This window comes from Myotis myotis, unplaced genomic scaffold (genome assembly GCF_014108235.1).
Source record: "Myotis myotis isolate mMyoMyo1 unplaced genomic scaffold, mMyoMyo1.p scaffold_m19_p_34, whole genome shotgun sequence".
In the NCBI taxonomy this organism is placed as follows: domain Eukaryota; kingdom Metazoa; phylum Chordata; class Mammalia; order Chiroptera; family Vespertilionidae; genus Myotis; species Myotis myotis.
In genome coordinates, this window is record NW_023416340.1 from 237679 (window position 1) to 258853 (window position 21175).

The 21175-nt window shown below is 58.2% G+C and overlaps 2 protein-coding genes across 4 annotated transcripts in view; both read left to right on the plus strand.

Annotated features, from left to right (window-relative positions):
• The first annotated feature begins 2849 nt into the window (after nucleotides 1-2849).
• On the plus strand, nucleotides 2850-12115 carry KPTN (kaptin, actin binding protein). Of its 2 annotated transcripts, none has more exons than XM_036302970.1 (12): nucleotides 2850-3134; nucleotides 3443-3525; nucleotides 3648-3732; nucleotides 3816-3870; nucleotides 5324-5399; nucleotides 5494-5567; nucleotides 5782-5891; nucleotides 5967-6044; nucleotides 6756-6831; nucleotides 7623-7758; nucleotides 7843-8025; nucleotides 11308-12115. In XM_036302970.1, exons 1-12 carry the CDS (start codon nucleotides 2912-2914, stop codon nucleotides 11479-11481), a joined length of 1353 nt encoding a protein of 450 aa, XP_036158863.1. In that variant the 5' UTR covers nucleotides 2850-2911; the 3' UTR covers nucleotides 11482-12115. The 2 variants fall into 2 exon arrangements, with proteins under 2 accessions (XP_036158863.1, XP_036158864.1); XM_036302971.1 differs by having other exon boundaries at nucleotides 2851-3134; nucleotides 11303-11571.
• A 1896-nt stretch (nucleotides 12116-14011) lies between these two features.
• SLC8A2 (solute carrier family 8 member A2) overlaps nucleotides 14012-21175 on the plus strand; it is a 34354-nt gene continuing 27190 nt past the window's right edge. For both annotated transcript variants that reach the window (XM_036302983.1, XM_036302984.1), the window contains exons 1-2: nucleotides 14012-14147; nucleotides 20046-20736. In XM_036302983.1, the coding sequence (XP_036158876.1) occupies nucleotides 20062-20736 (675 nt within the window). In that variant the 5' untranslated portion in view covers nucleotides 14012-14147; nucleotides 20046-20061. The remainder of the gene's footprint in view (nucleotides 14148-20045; nucleotides 20737-21175) is intronic.

The window sequence follows — 21175 nt, forward strand, 5'->3', positions numbered from 1 at the left end:
CTCTGGCCCCTTCTGCTCCTCTCACAGCTCCATTGATTGATATTGGCTGCCTCAAGCTCAGTGACAACTCCTGAGACCTGGGATTGATTACTGATGTCTGCCATGAGCACAGGCTGAAGAATGGTTTAGAATCTATTTCTGTCATTCGTGACTGAAAAAGTCATTCTCAACCCTGGCTGTGCTGGAAATCAGAAAAAGTATTTAAGCTAGGGTCACACCCTGAAAAATTCTGGTTCCCCACCCTTTGGGGTTTATTTATTTCCTGAAAGTTCCACAGGCAATTCAAAAGAGCAGGTAGGGTTGGAAACCACTAAACAAGACAATTCTTTCCAGACTAGAACTTCATTTATTCATTCGCTCAACAGTTCTTAAGCGGTGTCGTTTAGAGGTTACCACGTGCGGTAGAAGCCTGAAGAAAGCCTTCAGAAGCAGCAGAACTAGACCCCACATGCTAGTCGCTCAGCGAGTATTGACTAAGCACCTACTGTGTCTGCCCTAGTCCAGCACCTGGGGACACAGCACTTCACCATGGAGCCAGACCCTGCCCTCGAAGGCTTTCATCATCCCCAGATGCAGAGATCTGGGACTGACACACTCCCCCTCCACATCCAACCTGCCTTTGAGAACTTCCTTTTATGTCTCTTATGTAACTGTCTGGCAAAGGACTGGCACGTCTTTGTAGGTTTTTAACACATTTACTGAATGCTTGCTTTGTCAGGCCTTGTAGTCCACATGCTGGGGATGTTACTGCCATCTCGGATCTTGCAATCTGTGTATTCTTTCTGCCTGGAGGGAGGTGACAGGAAAGTTGGCCAACTCTAGCCCGGCCAGCGTGGCTCAGTGGTTGAGCGTGGCCCTATGAACCAGGAGGTCACAGTTTGATTCCCGGTCAGGGCACATGCCTGGGTTGCAGGCTCGATCCCCAGTGTGGGGCGTGCAGGAGGCAGCCGATCATGATTCTCTCTCATCATTGATGTTCCTCTCTCCCTTTCCCTTCCTTTCTGAAATCAATAAAAATATATTTTTTAAAAGAATGATTATTTCTTTTAAAAGAAAGAAAGTTGGCCAACTCTGGAAACTATACAGGTGTAGAGTCCCCAAGCCCGTCCTGTCATTCTAGGGACAAAATAGGAAGCTCGTAAGACCCTGGATTTAGTGTTACAGAATTTACCAGGCGACTGAAAAAATACACAGGGAGTACTCAGAGACCCGGGATAAACCCATTTACTTTCAGATGCACTAGTACAATGACTCAGGGTCGGTTCTCCAAATCCTGAGTGAGTGAATATGGAGGCTTTCCCTTTATACCCTTTGGATTCTTTCTTTGTTTTCTCTGTTTCCTAACTACCAGGCTTTGTGGGGGCTTCCACAGCCCCTCCTGAGTCAGTCACAATGGGGAAGTTACATTGTATCTAAATGCCTGGTCTGGGTGGTGCCGGGGACCTCTCCTCTAGCTAAGCTGTTACATTCTTTGTTTATGGCCCCTCTGTAAAATGGGAGTATTCTGGGAAACAGGTTCTGCAAGACAGGGCAGGCATCAATGGAGTTAATATCGGCTAGCAAGAGTGTGGTCAGAAGGCAGGTTACTGGCACAGACTCAGATTGCAAGCCCCCCCCCCCCCCCCCGTCCCCAAATGTCTTATGTCCCCCTTCATTAGAAACACCTAGTTAACATCCTGTCCACTCCTTTCTAGCCTATCAGTCAAGGGACTTACTCTCCCTGAGCCTCGATTTCATCCTCTATAAAGTGGGCTAATAAACCCCTGCAGGATTGTTGCAAGCTTATCGAGGTAAATTTGGGAAGGATGTGTGGCTCATAGTGCCCAGCGAATGCTGAATAAGTGAATGCTGGGTAACAATAGGATGGTTGTGAGGATTCAATGGGATAATCCAGCCAACGTGACTGGCACAAAGCCATTCAATAAAGGAGGAGGTTGTTTGTCAGGACAGATAGCTAGACCTTTCTTTCTTTGGGGTAAGAAGAATGCATTTCACCATTTTATTTTATATATATATATATATATATATATATATATATATATATATATATATATATATATATTTCAACGTTTTAATTAGAAACAACTTGAAACCATAAAGATGTTCGTTTGAAAAAATTCAAAGCTAAATTGAAAGTAATCAGCCAGTTTCTCAATTAGAATTGATATTCCGGGATGAGTAGCAGGATGTCTAGATATAGATGAGACTCTCATCTAATATTCAAAGCTATTCCTGAGAGCCAATTGATTAGCTGAAGCAACAGGCACTTCCTTTCATAAATGTATTTTTATTGACTTCAGAGTGGAGGGGAGAGGGAGAGAGAATCACTGATGGGCTGCCTCCTGCACGGCCCTCGGGGGATCTAGCTGGAAACCCGGACATGTACCTGACCGGAATGGAACCGCGACCTCCTGGTTCATAGGTAGATGCTCCACCACTGAGCCACACAGGCCGGGCCATTTCACCATTTTAAAAGTGATGTGATTAACAAACTATTGGTGCGGTCTTATTTGGGTTATAATATTACTTCTTATTAGGTGTGTGGTCTTCCTTTTACCTCTGTGTGCCTCAGTTCCTTCATGCATAAAGAACAGTAACTGCCTCAGACTGCTTGTGGGTTTTAAATAAATCGATAGATGGGAAGCGCTTAGAACAAACAGTTCCTGACATATATTAAGCTTTATTGTGGGAGTCATCTACCGTCCACATAGCGCGCAGGCGCGTTGGGGCCAAGTCTCCGAGAGGCCTGGCGGCCATCTTGGTAAAGGGCAGCGACGCAGCTGTGACGTCGTCAGTCTGCGCGACGAACGGGCACCCGAGGAGGTCCCGGTCGCTTCGGGAGCGTGGGGTGGGGTAGGGTGGGGCAGGGCGGGCCGCGCGGGGCTACGGGAGTGAGTGGCCGGGGCGCGCGATGGGGGAGGCGGCCGTGGCCGCGGAGCCCTGCCCGCTGCGCGAGGACAGCTTCACGCGCTTCTCGTCGCAAAGCAACGTGTACGGCCTGGCGGGCGGCGCGGGCGGGCGCGGGGAGCTGCTGGCCGCCACCCTTAAAGGCAAGGTGCTGGGCTTCCGCTACCAAGACCTCCGACAGAAAATCCGGCCGGTAGCCAAGGAGCTGCAGTTCAATTACATACCCGGTGCGTGGCGCTGTGGGGCCGGAGGGCCGGGAAGATGGTGTTGAGAAGGCTTCTGAGGGTCTGTCTGAGCCGCATATGATGGGAAAATGGGACCATGGTGATTGAAGGGGGTCGGAGGGCAGGGATAATAGGAGCCTGGAAGTGGTTAGGATTCAGGATCTCTGCTCCCATGATGATGGTGATCAGGACTCAATAGGATTCAGAGATCACGATCATTGCAGTGGTTAAAGGTTATGGAGTCAGAGGTCAAGGGTCACTATGATTGGAGGTATTGCCTGAAACTTGAACTTTGAACTATCCCCTCCCAGTGGATGCCGAGATTGTCTCCATCGACACTTTCAACAAGTCGCCCCCAAAACGGGGCCTGGTCGTGGGGATCACGTTCATCAAGGTACCCAGAGCCCCCTCCACCTACCCGTTCCCTCCTCCCCACACACATGTGGATCCCACGGAATCTGACCCCAATCCCTCCTGCCAGCCCTACTCTCCCCTGAGGCCAGTTTCCTTCCACAGGATTCAGGGGACAAAGGCAGCCCCTTCCTTAACATTTACTGTGACTATGAGCCTGGCTCTGAGTACAACCTCGACTCCATTGCCCGTACGTGTGGCCTGGAGGGAGGGAGAGGGCGGGGAGGGCGCCTGTAGGTCCCTCGTGCCCACCTACCTGTGTTCCCCCTGCAGAGAGCTGCCTGAACCTGGAACTCCGGTTCACTCCTTTCCAGCTGTGCCATGCCGAGTGAGTAAGCCTGGGATGGGGTACAACAGGGTGCGGGTGTACCTGCAGGGGAGGGGCTTAGCAAAGGAGACTGCAAACCTGCCCCTAGACAGTCACATTCTAGTTCTGTTTTTTTAGAGCATCGTGCGTTTAAGGTGTTCGTGGACCAGACGCATGGCTGATGGGCTACCATTTTGTTATCACCAAACTAGATCATCAGAGTTCATTGAGCATCCGTGTTCTAGATATCTAGAATTCTCAGGTTCTCGGGTCCTCAGTTTCTAGATTTGGATATTCCAAGAGCTAGAAATGCTATTTTCTAGAGTTGCAAGCTCTGAGATTCCAGGAACTGAAAGTACTATAGTTTGATAATTCTGAGGTTCTGTCATGATATAAAGTCCTAACATTGTCATATTTCAAGGAGCGACCCTACAGATCATCTAGAATTCTGGGGTTCTAGAATCCCACAGTATAAGAATTCCATTCTAGAGCTCTGGATTCCATCCTAGAACACCAATGGTCTGGCACAGGTACTAGCAAACTTTTTCTGTAAAGGCCCAGGTGGCAAATACAGTAAACGTTAAGCTTTTGAGAGCCAGACCGTCTCTGTCACAACTACTTGTCTGCTGTTATAGCAAGAAGGCAGCCATTGACTATGTAAATGAGTGGACACGACTGTGCTTCAATAAAACTTCATTTATAAAAACAGATGGTTGGTTGGATTTGGCCTGTGGGGTCATAGTTTGCCAGCCTCTGCTCTAGCAGGTGAGAGTTCTAGATACTGATTTTCTGGATTCTAGGATCTGGATGTTCTACCATTCTGTGTCTGAATATCCTTGGTGGCAGTTTATTAAAGGCCTAGTAATTCAAAGGAGACAGAGAACAGAACTAGTTCTAGAGAAAGAGATTCTAGTGTCCTGGGCTCCTGCAACCCACTCTAGAGCTTTATATTACACTAGAGGCCCAGTGCACGAAATTCGTGCACTGGTAGGGTCCCTCACGGCTGCCGGCCAGGGCCTCCCTTCCCCTGGCTGCCTGCTGCCTTGGCCTGGCACTGCTCGCTCACCTGCTCCACCATCCTGCCACAGTCCCGCTCTCGTTGGGGCCCATTGGGGCCGGCAGTGCCTCCACTGCCGCATCGCCAACGCCCATCGTGTTCTGCGCCGCCCCCTGGTGGTCAGCGCACATCTAACTCCCAGTCAATCAAACTCCCACCAGTAGGGACAATTTGCATATTAGCCTTTTATTATATAGGATTTCTAAATCTCATCTGGAATGAAGACTCTAGCAGACAAGGGCTCTAGAAATGGGAGGTTCTCGCAGGCTAACTTTCTATAGTTCTGCATCCGGAGGTTCTGGCCCTGGGTCCAGTGTCTGGATCCTGCAGCGTTCGGGTTCTTGCAGGCAGAGGTTTTGCAGACTCTGCCACTCTCGGGCCCTGCCATACGGGGGTCCTAGATGTCTCTGCTTCCAGGGTCCAGGTCGGGGATCAGCTGGAGACCGTGTTTCTCCTGAGCGGGAATGACCCGGCCATTCATCTCTACAAGGAGGTGAGGCAGGGGGAGGCGTGGCAGGCACAGCCCTGCTGGCCGTGTCAGGGGATGGCCACTGATCCAAGCGGGGGTTGGGTCTTGGTTCTCCCAGAACGAGGGGCTGCACCAGTTTGAGGAACAACCCGTGGAAAATCTCTTCCCAGAGCTCACCAACCTGACCAGCAGGTAGGAGAGCGGCCGGACGGGACCAGGGCAGGTGGCCGCAGAGAAACCGGGTCGTGGGAATGGACCCCTAGAGAAGTCGGGTGGCGGGGATTACCTCAGAGAAATGTGGCAGCAGCGAGGGTCCCAGGGCTACAGGGCAGGCCGAGTCGGGAGGTGGAATGAGGGACTGGGACCCCGTGACGGCCTCCGGCCCCTCTGCCCGCTCCCCCTCCAGTGTCCTCTGGCTGGACGTCCACAACCTCCCCGGCACATCCCGGCGACTGTCAGCCCTGGGCTGTCAGAGTGGTTATGTCCGCGTGGCCCATGTGGACCAGCAGAGTCGAGGTGATGGCGGGGCCTGGGGGGTGGGGATGGGGGGCTGAGGGCGGCGGCAGGACCCTGAGTGCCCCCTCCCCGCAGAGGTTTTGCAGACGTGGACGGTCCTGCAGGACGGCCCTATCTCCCGCGTGATCGTGTTCAGCCTGTCGGCCCCTGAGGGTGAGCCCTGAACATGGGGGGACAACTCTGCAGGCTCGGCGACCCCGCACCTATATCTGTGCCCTGCTCCCGCGTCCAGCCCTCGTCCCTCTCTCGGTCCCTCCCGCCTGCCCCCGGAGCTGCAGTGTGTCCCTCCCCTCCCTCCACGCCCTCAGGTCTCCCTTCCAGCTCCCGCCCCTGTGGTCTCCTCTGCCTTTTGCTGGGGGTCTGACCTCACCCCTGCGCTGTGGCTCTCTCTGCTCCCTGCTCTGTCCTCACTCTCGCGCTGTGCTCTCCGCCTCGGCCTTTCTTGAGGCCTCGCCATCTCACCACTCAAGGTCTCGCCTCTCCCCTGCATGTGGCTCTGCTCCTCCTACCGGGGTCTGCCCTTCGCTGCCGTCTCCCTGGGCCTGACCTCGGCCAGCTGCCATCTGTCCCCCAGGCTGGTGTTTATTTGTCCTCCCACCGTCATTCCTACTGTGGCCTCGCCTTGGACCTCCCTGCTGTCACCAGCTTTTGCCTCTTCTGCAATCGTGGTCTAACCCCAGACCTGTCCTCCTGGCCTCTGACCTCGGCCACTCTCTCCTCCTCTAAGCTCTGCCCCTCCCTCAGCACACCCTCAGGTCTTTCTCCTGAGGTCCAACCTCTGTTCCTCTCACCGAGGGGAGGGTGGTCGGAGGAGGACCCTGGGCCCGTCCCCTCAGACCTACCCCCATTCATGTCCTTCTCCAGAGACCGGGGACGGGCCGCAGCGGGAAGAGTACAGCGTGCTCGTGGCCAGCATGCTGGAGCCGGCTGTGGTGTATCGGTGAGGGGCCCGGGGCGTGGGTGCCGTCTCACCTCAGACCTTTGCTCTGTGGTCTGACCTTGTCCTTCTCAGCAGAAAGTCCCTCTGGGCGAGGTGGCTCAGGGCTGGGCAGGTAAAGGTGTTCATGGCCCAGGGAGTGGGTGCAAGTGTTTAAGTCTGGAACTTGTAGGGGTACGTGGAGGCCTTGGATGGGCACGAGCTGTCCGCTCTCCCTGGAGGAGGGGGAGAGAGCCTGCTGGCAGGTGTGTAACGACCGCCTTCGTGTGTGAGAAAAGCTTGATTTGTAGCATGTGCCGATTCCCATGGTGTAAATACTCCCGCCAGGGGGGAGTTCAGGCCACTGACATGATGCCAGCAGGCTTGCCAAGCTTGTGAGCATTTCCTCTGGTGAGCCAGCACGAGGCAGCCGTGGCACACCTGGTGGGCAGTGAGGAGGCCCCAATGGGGACCAAGCTCTCCAGGCTCCATGCGGACAGTGTGGGTGTCTAGATCCCCCAGGGGCCCATGTCAGTTTCCATTTGGGAGTCAGGTGGTCCCACCTCCAGGGGGAGGTGTGGGGCTCCAGATGGGGGAGTAGCCGGTGGGCAGTCGGAGTAAGGGATTTGAGCTCCCCTTGGTGGAGAGGAAAATGATCAGGTTGGAGATGAGGGAGATCAGAGGGGTGTCCAGGCTTCAGGAGGGTGTGCAGACCTTCGACGTGGAGCTGTGTGGGCCCTGGCCCAGGGTCTGGCACTAAGGGTGGTGGGCGCTGCGATCTGACCTCAGCCTGCCCCTGCGCTGGGGACCCTCAGGGACCTGCTGAGCCGGGGGCTGGAGGACCAGCTTCTGTTGCCTGGCAGTGACCAGTTTGACAGCGTCCTCTGTGGTCTGGTCACCGATGTGGATTTGGACGGGCAACCGGAAGTCCTGGTGGCCACCTATGGGCAGGTAGGACCTGAGGGAAGGGCTGACACCCGCCCTGCTCTCCACTGTCCCCTCCGCCCTGGGTAACCCAGCCCCTCGCCCCTGCAGGAGCTGCTCTGTTACAAGTACTGCGGCCCTGAGTCGGGGCTCCCCGAGGCCGAGCGCGGATTCCGCCTGCTGTGGCAGAGGAGCTTCCCCAGCCCGCTGCTGGCCATGGCCCACGTGGACCTGACCGGGGACGGGCTGCGGGAGCTCGCCGTGGTCTCCCTGAAGGGCGTGCACATCCTGCAGGTAGCGGGCTCCGCGGGTTGGGTCCCTGGACGTGGAGCCTGAGTTGGGGTTTTTGTACACCTGCTTGATTGAGGGCATGTTCACAGGGAATGTGTGTGGGGGGAGGAAGAGGGGGTAGATTCCCTCACCTTCAGGCAAGTAGATTGGCTGCAGGCCCCCTCTGGGGGGTGGGAGTAATCTTTTTCTGGGAGGTGGTTCCTGTTGACTCAGGAGAGCCCCCAGGAGAAGGGACAGCTGGGAGCACTCACAGCTGGCAGGGAGCATTCACAGCTGTGGGAGCACTCACAGCTAGGGGAGCGCTCGCAGCTGGGGGGAGCACTCGCAGCTAGGGGGAGCGCTTGCAGCTGGGGGAGCGCTCACAGCTAGGGGGAGCGCTCGCAGCTGGGGGAGCACTCACAGCTAGGGGAGCGCTCGCAGCTGGGGGGAGCACTCGCAGCTAGGGGGAGCGCTCGCAGCTGGGGGAGTGCTCACAGCTAGGGGGAGCGCTCGCAGCTAGGGGGAGCGCTCGCAGCTGGGGGAGCGCTCGCAGCTGGGGGAGCAGTCACAGCTAGGGGAGCACTCACAGCTGGAGGGAGCACTCACAGCTGGAGGGAGCACTCACAGCTGGGGAAGCACACACCCCCCACCCCCACACCCGTGAAGGGGATTCTGACACAGCATCTGTCCCCCCAGTGCCCCTCAGCCTCCCTGACTTTTGTCCTTCATTCCTCATGCTTTGTCACCTTGTCTCTTCCCTGTGGCCTGGCCCAGACCTGCCCCTGTGATCTGACCTCCATCCTTCCCTTTGCCCCCATGACTGTGCCTTCCTCACTGCAGCCACCCCTGTTGTGCGCGTGACCAGCCTCACTCTGGCCGTGGTCTCCCAGCAGCAGCTGCTGAGCTTCCGGCCCCGGAGCCCCACTTCCCTCCCTGCCCACAGTGCGGCCTCCAGCCCTTCTTCCGCAGCCAGTCCCCAGCTTTCCGCTCTGGCCACCTCGAGCCCTTCCTTAGTCCAACCTCCCAACTTTCTGTTGTGGTCAAGCCTGAGGGCTGTGGCCCACTGTCCAGCTTTCTGCTGTACTTTGACCTCTGACCTTCCCAAGCAGCCTGACTGCCGTTTCCCCTGTCACAGTCTCATCCTGCCATTCCAGTGGTCCAGGGTCCAACCCGGGACCCTCCATTGCAGTTTCACTTCCTGCTAACATAGTCTGACCTCTGACCTTTTCCCCATGGCCCAGCCCCCACCCCTTAGGCTAGTGGTTCTCAACCTTCCTAATGCCGCGACCCTTTAATACAGTTCCTCATGTTGTGGGGACCCCCAACCATAAAATTATTTTCGTTGCTACTTCATAACTGTAATGTTGCTACTGTTATGAATCGTCATGTAAATATCTGATAGGCAGGATGTATTTTCATTGTTACAAATTGAACATAATTAAAGCATAGTGATTAATCACAAAAACAATATGTAATTACATACGTGTTTTCCGATGGTCTTAAGCGATCCCTGTGAAAGGGTCGTTTGACCCCCAAAGGGGCCGCGACCCACAGGTTGAGAACCGCTGCCTTAGGCCATGGTGAGTGTGCGTTTCCTAATGTGGTATTTGCTTCTCCTTCCACCGGGTCCGATTCCAGGATCCTTTCCCGTGTTGTCCAGCCTGGGTTCTCTCTACTGTGTCTGACCTTACTGCCTCCTCTGAGTCTTGCTTGGGCTTGTCCTCGCGTCTGTCCCTCAGGGGAACGGCCTAGGTTAGACCTCAGGGCACCCATGCAGGGTAGACCCCAGGGGAAGGGTCTGAGTTGAACCAGTGGATGAGTTTAGACCCGAGTAAAACGGAATGAGGTTAGGCTCCGGAGCGGTCTGAGGTTAGAGCCTCACAGAAAGGGCACAGGGCCCTGGCCGGGTGGCTCCGTTAGTTAGGGTGCTGTCCCAGTACACCGAGGTTGTGGGTTTGCTCCCCAGTCAGGGCACATCAGCCAAAAGTGCAAAAATAAGTGGAACAACAAATCAATGTCTCTGTCTCTCTTTCTCTTTATAAAATACTAGAGGCCTGGTGCACAGCCCAGCCTGTGCCCTCTCGCAGTCTGGGACCCCTCAGGGGATGTCCACTTGCTGGCTTAGGCCTGCTCCCCAGGGGATCGGGCCTAAGCTGGCAGTCAGACATCCCTCTGGCAGTCCAGGACACCTCGGGGGATGTCCACTTGCTGGCATCCCCCAAGGGGTCCTTAGCCCTGCTGCGGAGGCGGGAGAGGCTCCTGCCACTGCTGCTGTACTTGCCAGCTGTCAGCCTGGCTTCTGACCACCAGAAGGCAGCTCCTGGTTTGAGGGTCTGCCCCCTGGTGGTCAGTGCATGTCATAGCAACCGGTCGTTCCACTGTTCAGTCAATTTACATATTAGGGTTTTATTATATAGGAGATGTGTGTGTGTATAATTTTATTTTTTAAATGGAAAGGGCATAGGTCAGCCGTGGGCAAACTACAGCCCGCGGGCCGGATCCGGCCCATTTGAAATGAATAAAACTAAAAAAAAAAAAAAGACCGTACCCTTTTATGTAATGATGTTTACTTTGAATTTATATTAGTTCACACAAACACTCCATCCATGCTTTTGTTCCGGCCCTCCGGTCCAGTTTAAGAACCCATGTGGCCCTCGAGTCAAAAAGTTTGCCCACCCCTGGCATAGGTTCATCTCATTGGAAAGCTCTAAGGTTAGGCCACAGGGGAAACACCTGTGGTGTGACCGTGGCGGCAGGACTGCCCTTCGCTGGGCTCTGACCCTCCCGTCACCCGCACTGCGATCCGTTTCGAGCCATTTCACTGAGATCTCTGTCCCTTCTATGAGGGTCCCACCTCAGACTCCCCAGCCATCTAGCTCCACCCTCCCCCCTCCCCATGTGGGACATTCCTCTCTTGTCTGCTTTGCTTTGCCCTCCTCTGTCCTGTCGGCCTCTCCTTTCCTCCAGCGTGTCACCTGTGTCTCTGCCTGTGGCCTCACCTCGGCCTCTCCAGGGTCAGACCTCCCTCCCATAGAACGCAGTCTCTCTCACATCTTGATCCATCCCATCTCTTTCATCACCTTCTAACCTCAGACCAACAGTTGGGCCCAGACTTGGTTCCTCCCACTGGAAATTCACTGAAGGCTGCCCCCTGGGTCTAACCTTCGCCTGACAGATACCTGTCCCACCTGCACACTGGTTTGCTCTCTGGCCCCCGCCATGGCTGGGCTCCAGGCCTTTGGGGTGGTCTGACCTGCACCCCTCAGCTCTCTCAGCCCCGCCCTTTCTCTTGCTCCCCCAGCACAGTCTGATTCAGGCCTCGGAGCTGGTCCTGACGCGGCTTCGGCACCAAGTGGAGCAGAGGAGACGTCGGTCACAAGTGCTGGGGGACAGCGTGGGCCCGGGGCCTGCTGGGACGTCGGCCTCCTGAGCACCCACCCACTGCCCCCCATTGGGGTGCTCACCTCCAGCCCTTCCTGAGGCGGGGGGTCGGGGGGGGAGGGAAGAGTCCTAAAGGAGGGCATGCCTGGCCAGCCCCCAGGTGCTGGGACTGTGAGCTCTTGCCCTGGCTCTGTCCCAGGGCGCCCTGCGACCTCACCTAGTGCACTCCTCTGTGCCTCAGTGTTCCCATTGAAAATCGCTTACCCTGCCCCCCTTCCACTCCAGGTGAGAACTGGCCAGCCACCGATTGTTTTATGTCCCGAGGAGCTGGACTTCCCGTTGTCTTTATTCTTTTGTTCAGCAAGCGAGTCCTGAGAGCCTGGCCCCAGGTGCTGGGCTGGACTCTCCCAGAAGAACGGAGGGAGGGACATGGGAGAGAGGATCCAGGGATAGACCAGAGGCAGGACTGAGAAGAGGCCGCAGTGTAGACCTCGGAGGAGAGAAATGAGGCTGGGCCCTCGCCGAAAGGCTGAGGTTAAACCGCTGTGGAAAAGACCAGACTACAGGGCAGCCGTTTTCAGCCGGTGCCGCGAGAAGTGTTAAAGCATGCAGTACCTGACTGTTTAGTCAGGGCACGGACCTCTTCCCCTTAGATTGTCAAATAAAAAAATGACAGCAGCCGCATGGCCAGTGTGGCTCAGTGGTTGAGCACCAGCCTGTGGACCAAGAGGTCGCCAGCTGGATTCTGGGTCAGGGCACATGCCTGAGTGTGGCTCGATCCCCCGTAGGGGGCGTGCAGGAGGCAGCTGATCCATGGTTGATGTCTCATCATTGCTGTTTTTCTCCCTCTCTGTCTCTGAAATCTATTTTAAAAGTATATTTCTTAAATGACAATGGCCAACACAGCAACGGCCGTTTGGTGTGAACAAATAAAAATTACACCTTTTTGTGTTTGTGTGTCAGATCAGCAAAGAATATATTGGTTGGTGTGCACAGAATATTAAGCTGGGGTTGGACCTGCAGGGAGGACGGGTGAGACCCCCGTGGAGAGCTCTGGACCTGAGACTAGAACCAGTGGGGAAGCGAGGCGATGGAGCTCGAAGGAGAGGAAAGGGTGTGAAGGACACTGCGGGGAGCTGTCCAGCTGCAGGGAGGGTCTGAGGCTCGACCCTGTGGGTAATGCTGAGGTTGGACCCCAAGGGCCAAGGTGAGACCCCAGCAGGAAGTAATTGCGTTAGATCCCCCGGGAATGCTGGGGCGGGACTCGGGATACACCATGCTAGGGTGGACGAGGTCAGTCCTAAATGGAAAGCCCCCGGGGCTGGGGACAAGGCTGATCGCAGCCTGTGGCCATGGGACCTGCCCCTTCTCTGGCACCAGGAGGACTCGGGCCCCCCTCCCTGACCCGTGGAGGGCCGGGGTGACCAGGCCTCCCTCGCTGACCAGTGGAGCGCCGGGTGACACGAAGGTCTGCCCTCCCCCACCAGGGGCCAGGAGGCTGGGGGGTGACTCCGAGCAGGACCAGGCTGGTGGGCGGGTGGGCTCTTTCCTCGGGGCAGAGGTGGGTGCGATCCTGCTCCCCGAGGAGGGCCTGTGGCCATCGGCCTCCCACCGTCGGTGTGACACACGCACTGACAGCGAAGGCCCAGCCGCCAGCTCTCCGCGGGCGTCTTGACGAGGTAGCCCGCCATTTCTTGGTGAGCCTGGCTTCTCATCCCCCAGAACCCAGGCCCAAGTATGGGAATTGGCAGGGGGTGTCTCCCACCTGTGCCGTCACCCCCATGCCGGGCGGGCGGGGACCCTGGGGGCGCTCCGGGAGGGGGTTAGTGATGGTGTGGTCTGAGCAGGGCCACACCCTGGAGAGGGGCGTGTGTGGGTGTGTCCACTCCAGGGCTCAGGAGTGGGCCTGGGCCACCGGGCCCTCCGCACCTCACTTCCTGGCTTCCCGCCGGGTCCGTGGTCCGGGACAGCGTGTGGTGTAGCGGCGCGGGGGGTAGAGCCTGAAGCCACGCTTCACCGCCCTGTGCCTCAGTTTCCCCATCTGTAACAGCGTCCGCCTCGCAGGGTTGGTGGGCGGGTTAGCCCCATCAGCATGTGTCAAGCGCTTACAAGAAGTGTTCGTGGCACCTGCACGTGCCGAGGGCGGCGTGAGTGGCAGCTGCTGCTATTATTATTAAGGGCGCCTTTGTGGTGGTTTCCGCTGGCAGGAGTTTGGATCTGAGTGGCTAAACATTCCTGTCCTCCCCCCAGTCCTGGGAGCCGGCAACTATTTGTAGCTATTTTTTGCGTCTTTGGCCCTTATATGGAGCAGAGGCGGTATGTGTGTTGGGGATGGGGGCGGAGGGTGCCTCTGAACGACCCCTCCAGGTCCCCCCCCAAAACATGGGAAGAGCGCCCTCCGCCGCTGTCCCTGCCTGTGGTGCTGAACCCGGGGGGAGGTGGGAGGCGCGGGCGGCCTCCTCCCGCCCCGCCCCTCGCCAGGCCCCGCCCCGGGCCGCCCCCGCCTCGCCGCCTCCCCTCTCCCCGCCTCTCCCTCCTCCCCTCCCCAGCGCTCCTCCTCCCTCCCTCTCCAGCCGCCCCTCCCCCGCGTCCCTCCCCCCTCCTTCTCTCCTCCCTCGATCCCCTCTCCCTCCCCTCTCCCTGGCTCTCCCTCAGTCTCCAGCTCCTCTCTCTCTCCCTCTCCCTCTTCTCTCTCTCTGTCGGGCAGACTCGCCCACCACTGCCAACCCAGGGCTGGGGGGACCCTGCCCAGGCTGTGGCTGCAGGTAAGAGATCCCCAGTTAGTGGGGGTGTCGGGGAGGACAGAGTTCCCCAGCCTGGTTTGGGCGGGGGGTGGGGGGGTGAGGGCGTCTGTGGAGCCGGGAGCCGCTTTTCCCCGAACTCGTCGATGGCGGCTGGGGGGCTGCATATTCCGGGGGGGGGGTACCCAGGCCTTCCCAAGGGGCGGGGGCGCCGCCAGCAGCCAACATCCTCAGCGCCCCCCACCCCCGCCTTCCGGGGAGTATGGCGGGCTGGGGGCTGGGGAGGGGGTGCCTCCTGGGCACCGAGGGGCGAGAGAACACCCGCCCCTCTTCTCTCCCCGCCCCCGACTTCCTGTGTCTGGTGTCCTCTCCTGCCTGCACCCCTGGGGGTCTCTGTCCGGCGAGTCGGTCCCTGCATCCCGGTGTCAGGCTCGCGCTGCCCTGCGATCCCGCTGTGCCCGGTCCGCGCCGCCTCTACAGAAGCCCGCCGCTCCCCTCCGGGCCCCCTCGCCATCTGCGCTTCCCGTCTCCGCTCTCCCCGTCCGTCTCCGTCTCCGCTGGCCCCGCGTCTCCCCCTTCCTGCTGCCCCTTCCCCTCTCGCCTCTCCATCTGTCCGGGCGTCTGTCTGCCTGTCTCCCTCCCTCCTCCCCCCGGCGGCCCGCCCGCTCTCCTACACACCTTGGCCCCGCCCCTGGCAGGGGGAGACCTGGAGGAAGAAGATACGCCCTGCGGAGTGGGCTCCCCCAGAAGGCGAGGAGTCCCCCGAACTCCGCTCCCTTCCTCAGCCCGGTCCCTCCCGTCCTCCCCGCCCTCCCCGCCCCTCCCCTGTAGAGCTCCTTCTCCCCCGCCTTGGTTCTGGCTCTGAGGCCAGTCCGTCTGACCTGTGCCCTGACCTGCGCCCTGACCTGCGCCCTGTGCAGAGCAGACGGAACCAGCCCTTCTGCCCAACGTCCCCCTTCCTCTTCGCACGGACGGCCAGTCCTGCCTGCAGTCTAACCTCCACACGTCTTGCTGTTTGTCCTTTCGCAGTTCAGCCTTTTCACAATTTTCGGGCACCTTTCTAATCCCAGAACAGCGCTAGGTCCTGGGTCAGGCCCGCCAGCCCCTCCTGCAGCCTCCCCTCCGTCCGCTCATGGTGTGCCGGCCTCGGACGGTCTCTCCGCGGTTCGTGGGGACCGAGCTCAGAGGCTCCTCCACCGCCCCTGGTGGGTCCGGGAGGGCCCTTCTGAGGCTAGAGGCCCCGGCCGGCCAGGGCACCCTCTTTCCTGGAGGGAAGGGGCCCCAGAGGACGTGGGCTGGAGTGAGCGGCAAGGGAGAGGGGTGAGTCTCCAGGTGCCACGTGGCTCCGGCTGGGCTAAAAGAGCACCGGGTCAGGAGTCCCGCGAGATGAGTTTCCATCTCTGCTCTGCCCCCGACTTGAGGCTGTGTGACTCGGCCAAGCCTCTCCCCTCCTGGGCTCCAGCTCACCCACCAGCACTGTGTGTGTGATCCCCAGGCTGGGACATCGCATGCTCCCCGTGTGTGTGTGTGTGTGTGTGTGTGTGTGTGTGTGTGTGCGCGCGCGCATGAACATGTGTGTGATCCCCAGGCTGAAACGTCCCATGGCTCACCAAGTGTGTGCCTGGGTGTGTGTGCACATGTGTGTGTGATCCCAGGCTGGGCTGGGACATTGCATGGCTCACCCTGGGTGTGTGTGTGTGTGTGTGCGCACATGTGTGTGATCCCCAGGCTGACACCTGGCTCACCCTGTGTGTGTGTGTGTGTGTTTGCTCACATGTGTGTGATCCCCAGGCTGACACCTGGCTCACCCTGTGTGTGTGTGTGTGTGTGTGTGCTCACATGTGTGTGATCCCCAGGCTGACACCTGGCTCACCGTGTGTGTGTGTGTGTGTGTGTGTGTGCTCACATGTGTGTGATCCCCAGGCTGACACCTGGCTCACCCTGTGTGTGTGTGTGCGCGCACATGTGTGTGATCCCCAGGCTGACACCTGGCTCACCCTGTGTGTGTGTGTGTGTGTGTGTGCGCGCTCACATGTGTGTGATCCCCAGGCTGACACCTGGCTCACCGTGTGTGTGTGTGTGTGTGTGTGTGTGTGTGTGTGCTCACATGTGTGTGATCCCCAGGCTGACACCTGGCTCACCCTGTGTGTGTGTGTGCGCGCACATGTGTGTGATCCCCAGGCTGACACCTGGCTCACCCTGCAGCAGTAAATGTGCACGTTTCGAAGCCTGGGTCCCCACCTTGCACATCTGTGCGAGGGGTGGCGGGCACCCCCTGCCCCCCACAAGCACAGTCAGGAACCACTGCTGCCCTCCCCAGTGTGAGGGGCCTGAGGGAAGAGGCCCCACCTTCCCTCACGCCAGACTGGCCCCCCTCAGGCTGGCAGCCCCACTCTGCGGGGGAGGTCGCTGAGGTCCCAGGAGGCGTGGGAGGCAGAAGCGGGGTGCTCACACTGACCCAGCTGGCCGCCGGCCCACCAGAGAGAGGAGAGAGATGGCTCCGGAGATGGGGCCGGCCATCTGCCCTCCCGGCTCCCTCCCTGGCCTCCACCTGATCCTGTGGCCCCTGGATGCTCAGCCCAGATTAGGTTTCAGTTCCGCTGATGGACAGAGAGGCAGAGGCAGACGAGGGGAGCTCAGCTGTCCCCGCCGCAGGGCGCAGATCTCGCGGCTGTTCATTTCACAAATATTTATCTTGTGCTTTCTCTCCTCCCCCGAGGCCTCCGTGAGAGGAAACCAGGTTTCTGAGGGAAAGGCAGGCAACCAGCTTGCTCCGAGGGCAAGGGGAGCAGGCGCAGCAGCCCTGGGCGGCCCTGGCCCTCCCCCCTGGCGACCGGGGGTGGGACAGGTGGTCAGACTTGAGGGAGGGTCGCAGGCCATGGCCCTGCCACAGAGAGGGAGGGAGATCCTTCAGAGGAAGGCTGGGCTCCCAGGTGGCCCCGGTTCCTCCTGAAAGCCGAGGAGGAGGGAGGGAGAAGAGCGCGAGTCTTTGCTTTGGATCCTGGTGGGTTTGTAATTATGCCTAAGTCGTTGCTAATTAGGGGGCTGCTAATTAGACATATCATTAGGGGACTTGCCGGTGGGGGCTAATTGTGCGGTGGCCCTTTAAGAGTCACCCCTCTCTCCCGCCCACACACACACACACACACACACACACACACACACACACACTCCTTCTCAGGGAGGTTCTGCCAACACTCTGCCTCCCTCTCCAGGAGGAGCCAGCTCCCCGCCCGCCCCGGAGTGCGTGCGTGAGGAGGTGGGCGTGCTGGGAGCAGGCTGTGGGCTAGACTCGGAGAACTTGCTTCAGACAAAAGTGGCAGGTGCTGGGAGAAGAGAGGCTGGTGGCCGGAGAGGGGTCGGGGCTGGTGGAGCCTAGCAGGACCCCTCCCTTCCTCTCTCAGTTCCTTTTCGAGGGGTTGCTGGGTTACCATGGCAACGCAGGGGTGGGGCAGAGCCGCGGGAAGCCAGGGCCACTCTTGGAAAGAGAAACGAGGACGGGGAGCCCCAGGGTTGCTGCTGGGGGACTTCAGGCCAGTTACTGACCCTCTCTGAGCTTGGTCCTCTCATCTGGGAAGCGGCTGGGGACTCCCCCCAAGGGGGCTGGTGCGTTGTAAGATGTTCAGAGAAGAGGGCATCGGGGCGGACTCCTCGAGGAGAGAGAGGGGGGATGTGGAGGAGAGCCGGAGGAAAAGGGAACAGCAGGAGCGCGGCCTCTGAGCCCGGCACGTGTCCCCGGTGTCGGTGTCGGGGCCGGCGAGGAGGCGGTGGGCCGAGTGAGCAGGGGAAGGAGGGGATGAGGCCAGAGGAGGGATGGGGGCCAGACTGTGCGAGACCCTGTGAGGGGGGCAGAGCAGAGGACGCTGGTGCACCGAGTGAGGAGGGAGCCACGCAGGGTTCTGAGCAGCGGGGAGATGTGCACTGACTTGCATTTTTAAAAGAAACCTGGACAGACAGACACAGCCACTCAAACCCAGGACCAGACGCAGGAAGAGAGGTGTTGAAATAGTAGACACCCCACACCCACAGACAGGACAACACCTCCAAAACGGTTCATATGTCACGGCTGCTAAGGAATTGTGCACCTCGCAGAGTCTGGGGTACTGGAGAGAGACACCTGCCACCAGGTGGGGGTGTGTGTGTGTGACAGGCCCTCCAGAGGCCCCTTCTCAACCCCACCTGAGACAGACAGACACCCAGCATCCCCTGCAGCCCAGATTCCAAGCATGAGCGCACTGAAGGCCAAGTTGGGAAACATCAGAATCACCTAATGCAGTGGTTCTCAACCTTCTGGCCCTTTCAATACAGTTCCTCATGTTGTGACCCAACCATAAAATCATTTTCGTTGCTACTTCATCACTGTCATGTTGCTACTGTGATGAATCGTCATGTCAATATCTGATATGCAGGATGGTCTTAGGCGACCCCTGTGAAAGGGTCGTTCGACCGCCCAAGGGGTCGCGACCCACAGGTTGAGAACCGTTGACCTAATGAATCGCCTCCAGCCCTTCGCCTCACCCACTGAATTATTCAGTCTGTGTTTTTTGTGCCTGGCTTCATCCATGCATTGTGTGTCTGTGGGACCCATCTATGTTGTTGGGTGTATCGGTAGCCCACTCCCTTTTCAGTGCTGTGTAATATTCCTCGGTGTGGCCACATGATACTTCTCCATGTTACTGCTGACAGGCATCTGGGTAGTTTCAAACTGGCAGCTATTAGAAGTAAAGTTGCTATGAACACTCTTGTAGTCCAGCCAGAGTGGCTCAGTGGTTGAGCATTGACCTGTGAACCAGGAGGTCTTGGTTTGATTCCTGGTCAGGGCACATGTCTGGGTTGCAGGCTCAATCCCCAGTGTGGGGTGTGCAGGAGGCAGCTGATCAATGATTCTCTGTCATCATTGATGTTTTTCTCTCTCTCTCCCTCTCCCTTCCTCTCTCTGAAATCAATTTAATATATATACTAGAGGCCCAGTGCACAAAATTTGTGCACTGAGCAGGGGTGGGGGGGTGTCCCTCAGCCCAACCTGTGCCCTCTCACAGTCCAGGAGCCCTCAGGGGATATCTGACTGATGGCTTAGGCCCACTCCTGTGAGCCCAGCTTCTAGCTGAGCTGTGCTTCCCCTATGGGAGCAAACTGACCACCAAGGGGCAGCTCCTGCATTGAGCATCTACCCCCTGGTGGTCAGTGCGCATCATAGCAACTCGTCGACTGGTCGACTGTCTGCCCCCTGGTGGTCAGTGCATGTCATAGCGAGTGGTTGAGTGGCCTTAGCATATCATTAGCATATTACGCTTTGATTGGTTGAACGGCTGACTGGACGACCAGACACTTAGCATATTAGGCTTTTATTATATAGGATGTATATTTAAACACTCTTGTATGTGTCTAGTCTATTGGTGGACACATGACCTGTTTCTCCTGGGTAACGCCTGGGAGCGGAATTGCTGAGTCGTAGCATGCACATTGTTCAGCTATGGTTTCCCGGAGTGGTTAGACCAACCGTGGGCAAACTACGGCCCGTGGGCCGGATCCGGCCCGTTTGAAATGAATAAAACTATTGAAAAAAAAGACCGTACCCTTTTATGTAATGATGTTTACTTTGAATTTATATTAGTTCACACAAACACTCCATCCATGCTTTTGTTCCGGCCCTCCGGTCCAGTTTAAGAACCCATTGTGGCCCTCGAGTCAAAAAGTTTGCCCACCCCTGGGTTAGACCAATTTACACTCCCATCTGCTATGCGTCTGTCTTTATCTTTCTGGGTCTTTCTCCCTTTGTCTCTGTCTACCTCCCTCGGTCTCCGTCCTCCCTGTGTTGGTCCTCAGCCTCCCTCTCCTTCTCCATCCCCAACAAGCCTTGACTCCTGTGTGTCCGGGAGGGGTGCCCTCCTCTCACCCAAACTTCCCTCTCCTCCCCCGCAGGACCCCGCCACCCTCCATGGCTCCCCTGGCCTTGGTGGGATTTGCGCTCCTCCTGGGGGCTCCCCCCTGCTCGGGGGCAGCTACCCCGACCCCCTCTCTGCCACCTTCCCCCACCAATGACAGCGACACCAGCACAGAGGTCTGCCAGGGTTCCAACCGCTGCCAGCCGGGGGTCCTGCTGCCCGTCTGGGAGCCCGACGACCCCTCGCTGGGCGACAAGGCGGCGCGGGCCGTGGTCTACTTTGTGGCCATGGTCTACATGTTCCTGGGCGTGTCCATCATCGCCGACCGCTTCATGGCCTCCATCGAGGTCATCACGTCGAAGGAGAAGGAGATCACCATCACCAAGGCCAACGGCGAGACCAGCGTGGGCACCGTCCGCATCTGGAACGAGACCGTGTCCAACCTCACGCTCATGGCCCTGGGCTCCTCGGCGCCCGAGATCCTGCTGTCGGTCATCGAGGTCTGCGGCCACAACTTCCAGGCGGGCGAGCTGGGCCCGGGCACCATCGTGGGCAGCGCGGCCTTCAACATGTTTGTGGTCATTGCCGTGTGCGTGTACGTCATCCCGGCCGGCGAGAGCCGCAAGATCAAGCATCTGAGAGTCTTCTTTGTCACGGCCTCTTGGAGTATCTTCGCCTATGTCTGGCTGTACCTCATCCTGGCCGTCTTTTCCCCAGGGGTGGTCCAGGTAGGCACAGCCCCCTGGACACCGCCTCAGTGCATGCATGTCTGCAAAATCCAGAGGGGGGGCGCCCTGGGCTTGGGGGGCTGGTTCATGTGCCGGCACAAATGCATGCTCAGACCCCAGAGGGCGCCCGGTCACGCCCTGAGCAAGAGCTTCCGGCTGAGAGGGAGGGCAAGTGGGGCTGGAGTCCCGAGGGTGCTCCCAAGCCGTGTCTAGATGGTGCTCCAGGCCCTGGAAAGGGCTCCTCTGCTGAGGGTGGGGGGGTGTGCCATTGGCAATATTCCCACCCAGAAAGCCCCACCTTTTAACACTCACAAGGGAGCCACGTGTGCTACGGATGCTTGTGGTCTGTGTAATGCATCCTGCCGTTCCGGTAGCCAGCTATTTGCTAGGTGTGCTTACGTTCTCCTCCTCGCCCTGTCCTTTGCATTATTTATTTCTC